At 40.0% G+C, this 12,433-nt stretch overlaps 1 protein-coding gene across 1 annotated transcript in view; it reads left to right on the top strand.

Moving 5' to 3' along the window:
- The window catches only part of LOC102375590 (SKI family transcriptional corepressor 2-like), a gene marked incomplete at its 5' end in the record, with an annotated part of 36,944 nt that overhangs the window by 6,181 nt on the left and 18,330 nt on the right, over positions 1-12,433 (top strand). Inside the window, 2 exons of the mRNA XM_006038351.3 lie at positions 11,382-11,447; positions 11,834-11,932. Of these exons, the coding sequence (XP_006038413.1) occupies positions 11,382-11,447; positions 11,834-11,932 (165 nt within the window). The remainder of the gene's footprint in view (positions 1-11,381; positions 11,448-11,833; positions 11,933-12,433) is intronic.

The following is a 12,433-nucleotide window of genomic DNA, read 5'->3' as shown; positions in this document are numbered from 1 at the left end:
CAGTTTCTGTTGCATAACCAATAAACACAAGGTGAAAATACCTTTTTTTTTTTTTTTTTTTTTCCAATCAGACAGCTTTCTGAAAGAGAGCTCTAAATGATTCAGCTCCCCTGGCCCTTTCAAGAGCTACCTGTGCCTAACTTACGTAACTGGTCCAGTTCTTTTCCACCCTGACCCTCCTCTACCATTTGGAGCTGAAGACTAGACAGGCTGAAATTCCTAGCACTAAATACGTTTCTTTGCAGGTGCTGCAAATGCTTGGGAAAAAATTCCCTTCCCCAGGGAGCGATCTGAATCAGCTCCAAATCTTGATTTGGCAAAGTAGCGAGTACGAGTAGCAAATTGGGCATTCATAAAATGATAAAGACTTTTTTCTGACTCTCCAGTCCTGTCAAAATTGCCTCGTGACGATGTTTTAATTAATGACATGGCAGTCATTTTAGAAAAAAAATGAAATTGCAATCAGTGGGTCAAATTCTGCTCTAATTTACACTGTGATAAATCAAAAGTAACTCACCGAAGTCAATAGAAAGTGACTCAGTGGTCCCCGTTCTCTAGTCTTTACTTGATGAAGTAGACCCCAGGCCAGGGGCAGCCAGGTCATGCCTTCCATTTAAATAACACTAACATTTTCATGTAAACTGGTGACCAAAATCAAAGGAAATCTAGGCACTCACATGGGGAGAGAAAAGAGAAGGATTCAGGTGTAGGCCCTGATTGCCATTCACAGAATAGTTGGGTAGAATCGAAGCCTTAGATGTGATTCACCTAGCGTTATCTCCTCGGGCTGTTACAGAAGAGCTTGGTGGTACTCAGCTTCATGATTTTGATACTAGTCTGTCAATGTTTGGTGGGGCTTTTTTAACTCCCAGCTCCTGGAATCCCAGGATTACATGAGCTTTGATTGGAGAACAAAGTTAATTTTCTTTCCCTTATGCTTGAAAAAGAAAGCCTCAAAATATACTTTAGAGAGATCATAGCAAATAAAAAGAAATTCAAATTAATTATTTAAAATATAAAACCCTACAAAACCTCCTAATATTAAGCCACTCACAGTTTTGTCCCATGATTTTTGAATCACTGGGCAAGGAAATACTGGAACCCTGCCCTTCATTTTTTGCACACTACACAATAATGTCTTTGTTGTGGGGGGGGTGTTAATCAGCATCTTTTGTTTTAAATTTCAAAATGAAGGCTATGAAGTAGACTTGATCTGCACAGAGATAGAACAGGCTCTCTTTAAAGCTATTCCAATCTCAAGGCAAATTAATGTTTCAATGTTTGAGATTTTGCGACTCGTGTGTATTTAGGTTCCAGTTCAAGAGAGCATTTGGGAATGTACTTGCATGCTTTCCAGAACAGAGAGGCTTTGCTGACTCTTAACAAAAGTATTTGTTATTTATCCCCAAATGTGACATTGCTCCTTTTGAAAATATTTGAGTGCATTTAGCAAATGTCTGTTTGCATAAGATTTCTTCAAGAACTGTATAGGTGAAAAAAAGACTAATAGCTCCTTTAACAGCAAATAGTGCCTTTCGAGTCTTCCACTTCAAATCTATGTCTCTTAAATCCATAATTATGTATGGAGTAGATTCTGGTGACTCCATCACTGCAGACTGTTGTGTATGTCCATATAAAATAGCAATGGCCTTCACATCCATACGTATCTGTGCAAGCCAGAGAGTCTGACTTCATTGCAGGCTGAACTATACACTGCGAAGAGCCAACTTGTTACTGAAGTCCTTAAAACAAGGGACTAGAAAGCTCCATGCAGGTGTAAGGCAAGGGCTTTCTGCAGTCTGCAGTAATTGCTGAGGTCCTAAGGCAGCAATCCCCTTGCACAGCCATGGATGGGAGAGAGTAACTCCAGCTGATCAAGCTTACAAATAAATTGCCTGGACATGGTGAGGTAGTGAGAACCTTGTTAGAGGAAAACTGGATTTAGTGGTAAAGAGTCGGACTCAAAGTTCAGGGAAACTGGATTCTGTTCCTGGGTCTGCTGCAGGCTTGATGTGGGGCCGTGGGCAAATTGCTTGGCTTTCTGGTACTTATTTTTCCTTTTGTATAGCCCAGCTCTCAGGGGTAGCACAAAACTCTTTGGTCGTTTAAAGAGTTCTTTGAGCACTTCCCATGGAAAGCACTATAGAAGCTCCCAGTTTGCTGCTTTATCATGTGGGAAAGAAGTCGGAAATGTAGCTGTCATGCTTCTGATTTTTTTTAATGTTAGAAATGTAGGGTTTTGCTAACAGGTGATGGGACAGCTACTAGGCATCATGAGAGCTAAGGTCTCGTCCACACACAATGCACTGCCTGTTGGATTACCAATGTGTTATAACCCGATTTCAGGCATATTCACACTCAGGCCTGTTCCTGACTCAGTTCATGTGTGCACACTCATGTTCTAGATTAACGGGGTCTTTGTTTTCATTTACTGAACTAATTTGAACAACACACACATCTTTTCTTGGTACATGAACAGTAGTGTAAGTAAGGCAGGATGGCCGGGGCAGCAGCCCCATCTACCAACTTGTGTGTCTGAGCGGTGGCAGCTGGAAGTCACCACTGCCTCTGTGCATCACAGCTGCCCCGTGTTACATCTCTGTGGCTAAAAACAAATGGCTGTTTTACCCCAGGACAAAGAATTTTATTCTGGGATCTTACACGTTCATTGTCCCACTTTCAGAACCTGTAAAGTAACCAAATTGACATTTGGCCACCAGGTCAACCAAGGCTAATTCGAGGTAATTTCCACTCAAGTGCCATGTGTAAATGATTGTCCCGGCATCTCTTGATTCGTTTCAATGAGTCAAAATCCAGGACAATCAGTCCCGGATTAAACCAGCCGTCTGTTTTGAGCCTGAATGTGAATGTTTACAAATGGAGTTAATCACTTCATGTGTAGATAAAGCCATATTTAAATCAGGGCAAGATTGTATACAGCTATTTTTTTTCCTGTTTAAATAGAAACCTGGTTCAATGTTGTCGAATCTTCTTTTACACAATGAAAGAAAAATGCATCAGTCTTCAACCAAAATATGAGCATCTAGACAGGAGGTCGGACCAGCCCGACGACATAAATTTTAAAGCATTCCTCGCGCGCAAGTTTGTGGGTAGACAAGGCCCAGGAGAGTGCTGCCTGAGCTATTAATGGGGGAAGTGATTTTTCCTTAGACTGATTAAAAATCTTTGGGTTTTTTTGTTTGTTTGTTTGTTTTTTAAACACCTATTTAGCTTTTAATTAACACTGAGGAGAAAGGAAGTCAGTTAAATATTCAGCACCTCCTCCCTTTCAATTAAGGTGTGAGAGCACAGAGGCCTGATGAGGCCTCTGGGAAACACTCTAGAAACAACAGTGCAGGCCAGACTTGACAATCCAATGCGTTTTTTAAATGGGAAAAACAAGTACAGGGCAAAACCTTTTTTTAAAATCATTTAAAATGAAAACACAGTTGCGGCTCTATTTTTACGGCAAGCAGCAGCACAAAAAAAAAAGTCATATGCCCAATTATCTTTAAAAAGCTGCTTTTGCAGGTGGTTTCCTTTAACTGGTCTCCCTCCCTGAATCCCAGACCCTGCTTTTCATGGTGGCACAGCATGGGATGTTACCCAAAGGTCTTTCTGTTCTTCGGGGGAGACAGGAGGGGAAGGCCACGGATGCTGGAAGAGCTCCTCTTTATGCTGCATACTCCTTTCTGCTCCCTGATTTAGATATTTTTTGTCACAGCAAGAGCAGCAGCCTTAGATCGCAGAATCTTTAAAGCTGAGCCTAGTAACTGGGAGAGAAATTTCCCTACTGCCACAGTGCTTCTGTGCTGGGAAGTCGGAGAACCAAGCTTTTTTCCTTCCAACTCATCTGACTGCCGCCCAGCTGTGATCCTTCTTCTGAATCCAGGAGATCACAAGATATCTAGCCGAGTGGCCTTTCGAGAGGGGGATTTACCTGCTTTGGAATAGGGTGGAGACCCAGAAGCTTGTGGGACTGTCTTTACCAGCTGTATCTCTGGTCTGCTTTTAGGTTTCCCATCAAAATAGCAATTAAAGAAGCAGCTGAACTTTTGGAAAGAGGGAGGACAAATAAGATGGACTGATTAAAATAAGAATAATAATTGGTACAAATTTTGCAACAATATGTGTTCATGGTCTCCCCTCAGCTCTGCTGTGTTCCTTCACTTTTTTAAAACTATTCACACTCTTATTTAATGCATGTAAAAGTGATTCCAGCAATTCTTTTGACGTCTAACAAAATCTTAGTTGACATTGATTGTTCAATTTATTTTTCTCTTAGCTTGATAAGTATTTTTAAATCTATTGATTTTTATTTATTTTTTTTTGGTAAAACAATTTCTCAGAACAAATACAGTTTTAATATTTCACGTGCTTTGAAAAGATTCACAATCCTATTATATAAACTCATTTTAAAAGGGAAATGCAGGCAATACTGAAACTGCATCTATACAAATATATAGGCATAAATGAGATTTTTATATTGAATGCAGAAGTAGTATAAGTGCCAAAATTGTAGACCTTGAATATGTTTCATGTCTGATTTTAAGGCATATTGGATGTAAGTGCGCACTGACTTCTGGAAGTAAAGGATAAGTGTTTTGCAGGAAATCTTCTGAACACAAGTAAGACCCTCCCCAATTCTGCTTTCACATTAGCTTATCATGATAGCATATTCCCAACTGCACAGTGATAGTGAAGGTTTTTTTAAATGGATTGGCACCTCGTGTATTGTAGTGATTTATCTTCTGCTGTGCATACTCATGTCCTACAAATAGTCTTTCATGCTTTTTTTTGAGGATTGTGTGCTCCACACACTCAAGCCTATGAATAACCTTACATTGCTCAAGCAAAACCATCCATATTAATAGCCTTACTCATGTGCATAAGTGTTTGTAGGATGGATTGATTGATTGATTGATTGACTGAAGTGTTGGTAACAAACTGGTATCTTCTCAAATGTTAGAGTTCAGTTCTGCTTCTTTTGTAATCAACAGCAGAACTGGCACTAATTGCAGTGGGAGTACAATCTGGCAATCCTTGTGTTTTGTAAAAAATGTCTTCCCCAAATTTCTGTCTCAAAACACTAATAGTTCATAGAAATTCAGGGTGAAAAGTTATGCCTTTGTAGAGGATTCCATATTGCTATGATTGTAAGCTGGCCTGGCATATAAATTGATTCTTCATTTTCAGTTTCAAGTTTAGGAAAAAAAATATTTTTCCCCTAAACATGTTAATAACTGCAGGGAAAGACCTTTAACTCCATTGCCTTGATAAAATCTTACAGGAGAATCAAATACGCAAGGAAATAACCCAAAGCATTAAATATATAAAAATACTAAGATAAAATTATGTTGAAAAAATTCTGACTTCAAATTTTTTTATTTCATACGCACAAAAATGCACAGGTCAAGACTGTCAGGGAACCCAATTATAAGTCAATTCTGCTTATAAGATGCATACAGTTTTTATGGTTCTCTTGAAGGAAAATGGGTAGATTTATCATCAGAACAATAGAGTAATTAACACTTTTAACATCAGGTGTCATTATATGTTAATCCTGATTATTCTTTAGCTGACCTAAATACACTGTGAGATTTGTATCTTTTAAAAGAAAGCTGTAGGAAGTAATGTGAATGCTCCTAGAAATATACTCAAATCTATCATCTAAAATGTTTTGATTTATTTTGAATTTATTGCAAAAAGTACCACCAATCTGCCTTTGACTTCCCCGGAGTTACTTCAGATTGACAATGATCTAACTGGAAGTAGAATTTGATCTACACACGTCCCTTATCAAGATACGTTCAGAGTTTCCATATAAACAAAACCTTTCATTGGAAAAAACAGCTTGTCATTAATTACATCAATGTAAAACTAGTGAAATTCTGTGGACCTCAGCGGAGTTACTTAGAATTGCTTCTGGGAATAATTTGAGATTTGAATCTAGTCCAATAATGAGACATGCAGTATTATTTTCCATTCCTAGAAAGGGTTTTAAATGTTTACCTTGGTTAAAATATTGATGAATTCTAGCCCACGTGCACAAAAATGGGGAACCTGGTTAAACATGATTCTTATTAAAAATGCCCAAAAGAGACAAAAGCTGACTGTGGAAAAAAACAAGTAAGATGATAGGCATACTCTTAAGAAGTCAATATTGTATGGGTCAAATTGCAGTTGGCACTCTGTAACGTGCATAATGTGTCTGTCTCCCTAAGAATTTTGCTCAGTTGAGAGCATTAGTCCAGCAGGCTTTTTACATTAAGCTCCATCCAAGACTCATTAGTAACGCGTAAGCCAGAGAAATAATTGACATGAGGTTAAGGAACTGGTCAAGACTTCAGCTGTATCTAGATTCGGTAACTACCTTTGTTCCCAACCTGCTGCGTGATCTTAGGCAATTCGCTTCAACTTCCCTTGCCTCTGTCCCCCATCTGTAAAATGAGGATAATGCTTCTCCCATCCTTTCATTGTGTTGTCTCTTGGGATGTTAAGCTCTTCACAGCAGCGACTGTCATTGTGTATAGCATAATGGAGCCCCCCGTCTCACTTGGGACCTTTGCATTAGAGGAGTGCTCACACACATAATAAATAACAGCAGTAATCACCAGAAAGTTGTCATTTCTTGGATAATCATCAAAAAGTTGTCATATCTTGGATTCCACAGTAGTCTACTATTGTAGATGTGCAAAAACGTACTGTTGATTTATTTGTTTAAGGGCAACTCTTACAGGAGTTTTATCGATCGTGTCTGTGTACTGCATTTGTGCAGGTTAGGCTAAACTCCCAAATTCCTATTTCACCATGCCCTGGGCTTAGCATCCGGTGTCATAGATGTGTATAAAGCTATCGCCAGGTGGAGTTTCTGAGATTAGTCTTGTTGTTGTCCTGGTCAGGAACTTGGAGGGGAGAGTCTAGCTCCATCCTCGCCTACCTCCGAGGATGCTGTAGCTGCTCCTGTCCGATTGACTGTGCTTTTCTATGTTTCCTGTACGGTAGACGTTCTGGATTAGACTCTGTGCATTTTAAGAGTGACAGAACTTGGGTGGCCATCCTTTGCATTGGTTTTTGCACTGGTTTTATTGGTGCATCCGAACATTGCTGCGTGAGATTTTTTCTGGTTAAAATACTGTTCTGCTCAGCATGAATACATCACCTAGGGCTGGCTGAATAATTGCAAACATCTCTGTGGAGATCTGTCAATCACCTGCTCTGCAGTATGCTCCCTTCAGTTCTGGATACCTCTTAAGCAGAGATTGCTAATTATCCCACATCTTTTACCAGGTGGACTAAAGCCCATTAGGTTCTAAGTTCAGCCGATCAAACTCATATTTGGAGACTGCTAATGATCCAACATCTTTTATGATGTGGACAGATATCTGTTATAGTCAAAGCTCAGCCCTTCAAACAGCTTTCATTTACAATATGATGTAAGCCAGATTTCAGTCCAGGCCTCAAGAGGAAGATGCTAACATCTCGGTATCATCTAAGCTCTTATCTATCTGTGTAACTAGTCTTCTGAATGTAATTTTAAACTACTAATTGTCTTCACATGGAATTAAAAAGAATGCTTAAAATGAGTCTCACATTTTAATTGTTTAAACTCGTACTAATCTGCATAAGTGTAATATTTTAAAAGCGCAGATTCCCACAAGTTACGATAACTGTTTGGCATTTTCAAATAGATTCGAAGTAGGCAAACATCAGGAGTCCCACATCACATAATAAATGCACTCCTGTGCTCCTGCAGCTGGATCTCTGAGAGCAGATCCACCGCAGTATTGAAGCCTCACATGCCACAGCGATGATCGCAGTCTGGAATTTCGTAATTACAAAATTAAAATCAGAGCTTTAAATCCAAATTTAGGGGCCTAGGAGTGGGATTATTCAAATGCACCTTAGTGAAAGTCTCATTGAGTTGAAGCTGATTTCATTGGGATGCATAGTTCTCGGTCACTTCGATGCAGGTCATCTTAAGGGATTTCTGCTTCTAGGTGACTTTGGTGCTTTTGAAAATCCTGCCCTTTGTTATGAAAATATCAACTGCTATGTACAGACATAAAATCAAATATTAAAATAGGTTAAGAGCATATAGAATAATAGTCAGTAAGGACTGGTCAAATCTTCTAGCACATATTGTTAGAAACACAGGCACCTCTGTGCCTGTCTTGTTGGTCTCCATTATTATGACTCAATTTATGTCTTCAGAATTAATTATTCTGCTTTCCTTGTTACTTCACATTTATATGAATTAAATATATATATTTGTAGGACACCACACATTTAAATTGCCCTTGACAAGTGCAGGAATTTAGGAATCTTAAGTTGCATTGACTTTCAGAGAGGCATCTAGGGACTAGATTTTTAAAGCTACTTAGGCCTCTAAAGATGCCAAAGGGCACTTAGATCAGTTGTTCTCAACCTGTTTAGACTGAAAGCACTCCTTGTTTGACTCATGGCACTCCTCAGAAAATGCCAGCTCTTCATTCTCACTCATTTTTTGACTACAGAAAAATATTAGAGCAATTCTTCTGTTGTAACAAACTCATGAAGACCACAACAGGTCAGAATGGATTTAAAATGATGGATTCCTATTTGAAATCTCTGGGTTTATCATGTGAATTGTGTTTGCATGCCTAACTGTGCTAACACTGCATGGCACCCTGCGACACCCTTGAAAGGATACCAAGGTGCCCCGGGTTGCTGTAGCATCCCTGGTTGAGAATCACTGACCCATAAGCACTTTTGAAAATCCTATTAAGTGCCTATGTCCCTGAAAATAGCACAAGGTGCTCATCTAAGCACCTAATGATGCAAAGAGCTCTGAAAATCTGTTCCCGAGTGCTGAAATCTGTAAAGAAGTCAGGACCTTCAATCACTTAGGGTAGGTGCAGATGTTACTCTTAGATTGACCTAACTAGGGTGAGGTCTACTGAAATGCCAAACTGTACATATATTTGGAGGGGTTAGGTTGGGCAAAACATGGCATGGCCAATCTAATTTAGGGGGTGCAATCTAACTTAGGGCCTGATCTACCCAATGTGTACATGTCTGGAGAGCAGCTCTGGGGCTGGGAAAGCCTAGTTACTCGCCCCAGCCCTTGAGCTGTACTTTTCCAACCCCCACCCCCACCGGGCTATTTTTACTGTCCCCCTTGCAGACCCACTAGCCCCCCACAACCCAACCAACCTTTCTTATGGACCCACTAGCCCCCCTGATCCCTTCTGCTCTTCCCCCCACCCCAACTGACTTAGATCACATTCCCAGCGCAGTTCCCAGAACTGGCAAACGTCGGCACAAATGGGACCCAATCTATGATTGCACAGCTTAATCAGATAAGATCAGATCATAAAGTCAGATCGTAGATCGAGTCCCAGGAATATCTGCACATGTCCTTAGATGCTTTTCAAACGTTTGTTCATCGCTTAATTGTATGAGCACAGGGTTATGAGCTGCTCCAAGCCCACCCAAATGTTGTGAGACTTAACTGGATAAGGCGCACAATACTTCAGAAGCAGAGGGTTTGGGACTGTGACTGAAGTTAAGCCCAGCTCTTCACTCAGCAGTCTTAAATACCAGGCTCCATATTTTCTACAATGTCAAATAATACTGCTACGCAACATAATGAGAAGTATGCTCCTAGGAGATCAACAGTGAAGAAAGCAGAGTCATTTCATTGATATAACAAGAGTATTCTAAGTAATTTAGATTTGTGGGAGCCCTCAAAATGGACCAAGTCCCTTCAAATCATGGAGGATACAGATCCTTCCATGAAGAGTGTACAAGCCCAGCAATTGGCAAACCTAGTGCTAATTTAACAACCTACTAGCAAAATCCAGAAATAGTATGTACCTGTTATAGTCTCATATTCATTTTGTTAAAAGAATTAATTGAAATGGAAGTATCCTAAATCCTCATTAATCTCTGAAAAACAAAAGCTTTTTATTATACAACAAAATGAAGGGATTGATGCTTATACCTGCCTGTTGACAAATTCCCAGTAGAAAATCTCCCTCGGAGCCCACCACCCCACAAGCTTCACTTAGACCTTGCCTGCTCAAATGTATCAGCACCATTTTATGGGAGTGGATTTGGATTGTAATGCCACAGCAAGCAAAAAGAGAGCTTCAAAAGGGATTTTGATGACAGAGGTTTAATCTGGAAGTCCAGCCAAAAGAAGCAAGAAGGGGCTCCATCCATTGAGATGGCTCAGGGCATGCCTCTCTGATGAGACGACTAAATCCCAGGAAGGACATGGGGGGAGGTTTGGGGGTGGGAAAAGGCTGATTTATTTGTTTTGGGGTTTTTTTATGTGTGCGCTTCTTGTGGGCATCCCTGGATTTAGTGAGGCTTTCAGGAGAACAGGAAGAATAGGTAATGGCTCGGCAGTCTGCAGCTCGGAGGGCACTCTGTTCCAGCTCTATGCAATGAAAGGAGGCAGAGAGATATTTAGGAGGGGACAGACAGAGGCCCTGAGGCTGGCCTTAGCGGCAGAGCAAGGCTGATGACCTAAAGCTGAAGATGTTTAGTTGCGAAAGGATCAGGATTTTGCAGGGCCTTGAAGAAGAGGACAACACTTTTAAATATGATGGTGTGGAAAACCGCGGAGACCAACGTAGCTATGCAGAGTGGCCTGGGTTCCAATTCAAAAACAGAAAGTAATTTTAGTAACCACCTCTTGCATGGGCCCTAGATCGATTAAGTGGTTTTTAAGGTGTTTGTGAGAGGCATTTTTAAGGTGTTAAAAGTGGAAAAATTGTGTTTTTGATATGTATTGGAGGAAAAACATCAGTTATTAGACATAGCTTTTGGGGTGCAGGGCAAGAGAGAGAAATATGCCTGTAAATCAGTAACAGTAGTCCCGTGCCCTGCATAACCACCATACCCCACCTCTGGGTAAGGGGGAGTAGAGATACCATACGTCAGCCCTTGTGTCTCTGCTCACTCAGGCTCTTCAGAAAACGTATTCAAAGCAGCATGTACTGCTACCTTAGGAACTACAGTATACCGGACAACACGGCAATACATTTTACTTATTTAAAAAGTTTCTCTAAGCAATGACGTGTCCTGGAGAGCATTTCTGAAGCCTAGAACATCTGTGCAGAAAGCAAGATGATGCTTAAGGTCCAAGGAGAAGATACAGCTTCACAAATCCAGTGATGATGCTGTGGGCCAAATTGTACTGTCTTTGTACAAGGAAAACGCCCCTGGACATCAGTGGGAGCTTGTCCTGCTTAAAGATTACAAAGAGGGAGCTCTAAATGCTGTGGTGAAACCTTTTTTCCAGACCATCGGAGAAGATGCAGAGTAAAAGCAACATCCGATAAAATGCAATTTTTGCAAATCAACAACTTTTTTTTCCTTTCTTTATTAAGGCGAACACACGCAAGAAACCAATTCACCTCATTCACTGAAGAAGGATGTAGAAAACATGGGGAAAGGTAAAAAAAATTAGCTTTGATCGTATAAACCTGCTCTTTGTTTTAATAGAATATAAGGATAATAGGGGGCATTTTTGTTCTGCACCATATTTTAAGCTTGACAAGTAACATATGAATAATATATGGACCTTTGGGTGGATATAATTGAGATTAATGCATATATATCAATCAATACATGACACTGTAATATAATACTTTAAAATAATATATTACATTGATTTATATTCATGGATTTCTGCATAAAATCTATTCTAGGTCTATGCAACACTTTTTTTTTTTAACTGCTAAAATATTTTGTCTTATAGTAATGAATTGCCCCACATAATAGTTCTCTCAAGAATTATTTATACAGTTTAGCAGAACTGCTCTTCTTTTCTCTTTATTAGAAGAACTCCAGAAGGTTTTGTTTGAGCAAATAGACTTACGGAGGAGATTAGAACAGGAATTCCAGGTGTTGAAAGGAAACGCTTCTTTCCCAGTATTCAGTAAGACATGTTTCTGTATTTTCATTGTTGCTTGCAAAATGCCACTGTCTTTTATTGTGAGCTTATGACATGATAGGTGAATCATGTTTATGAGTGTTTGTGATCCTGGAGCGCTGGGCTTGGCCATTCTGAAGACATCACTGAGATTTCTACCATTTGCTTTCAGGACCTGCAGAGGCAGGACATTTAGGTGTAAACTTGAATCTGGATTTTATATAGTATTACTTTTATATAGTATTTAAAAAGACAATCTCAAATACTGTTTGCAATTCTCTCCCTACCTGTTGAAAACACAGGGCATCCAGGGTTAGGATGTGAGCACTGGGCTCCAGCCTGTCCCACCAGTGTATTGTGATCCAAAAGTCAGCATAACCAACCACGTGTCATTGTAGGTGGACTTATGTCATAGATATTCAGGCTGAGAAGGTTTTGGGAGATGTGATTAAGGGTTCCTTCTTTGCCCATCTTTGGTATCAGTCCTTTGGAAACCTTTGCAGCCAG

The sequence above is a fragment of the Alligator sinensis genome, unplaced genomic scaffold (assembly GCF_000455745.1).
Source record: "Alligator sinensis unplaced genomic scaffold, ASM45574v1 scaffold1932_1, whole genome shotgun sequence".
Taxonomy (NCBI): Eukaryota; Metazoa; Chordata; order Crocodylia; family Alligatoridae; genus Alligator; species Alligator sinensis.
The sequence above is the reverse complement of the archived record's forward strand: the minus strand, read 5'-3'. Positions and strand labels throughout refer to the sequence as shown.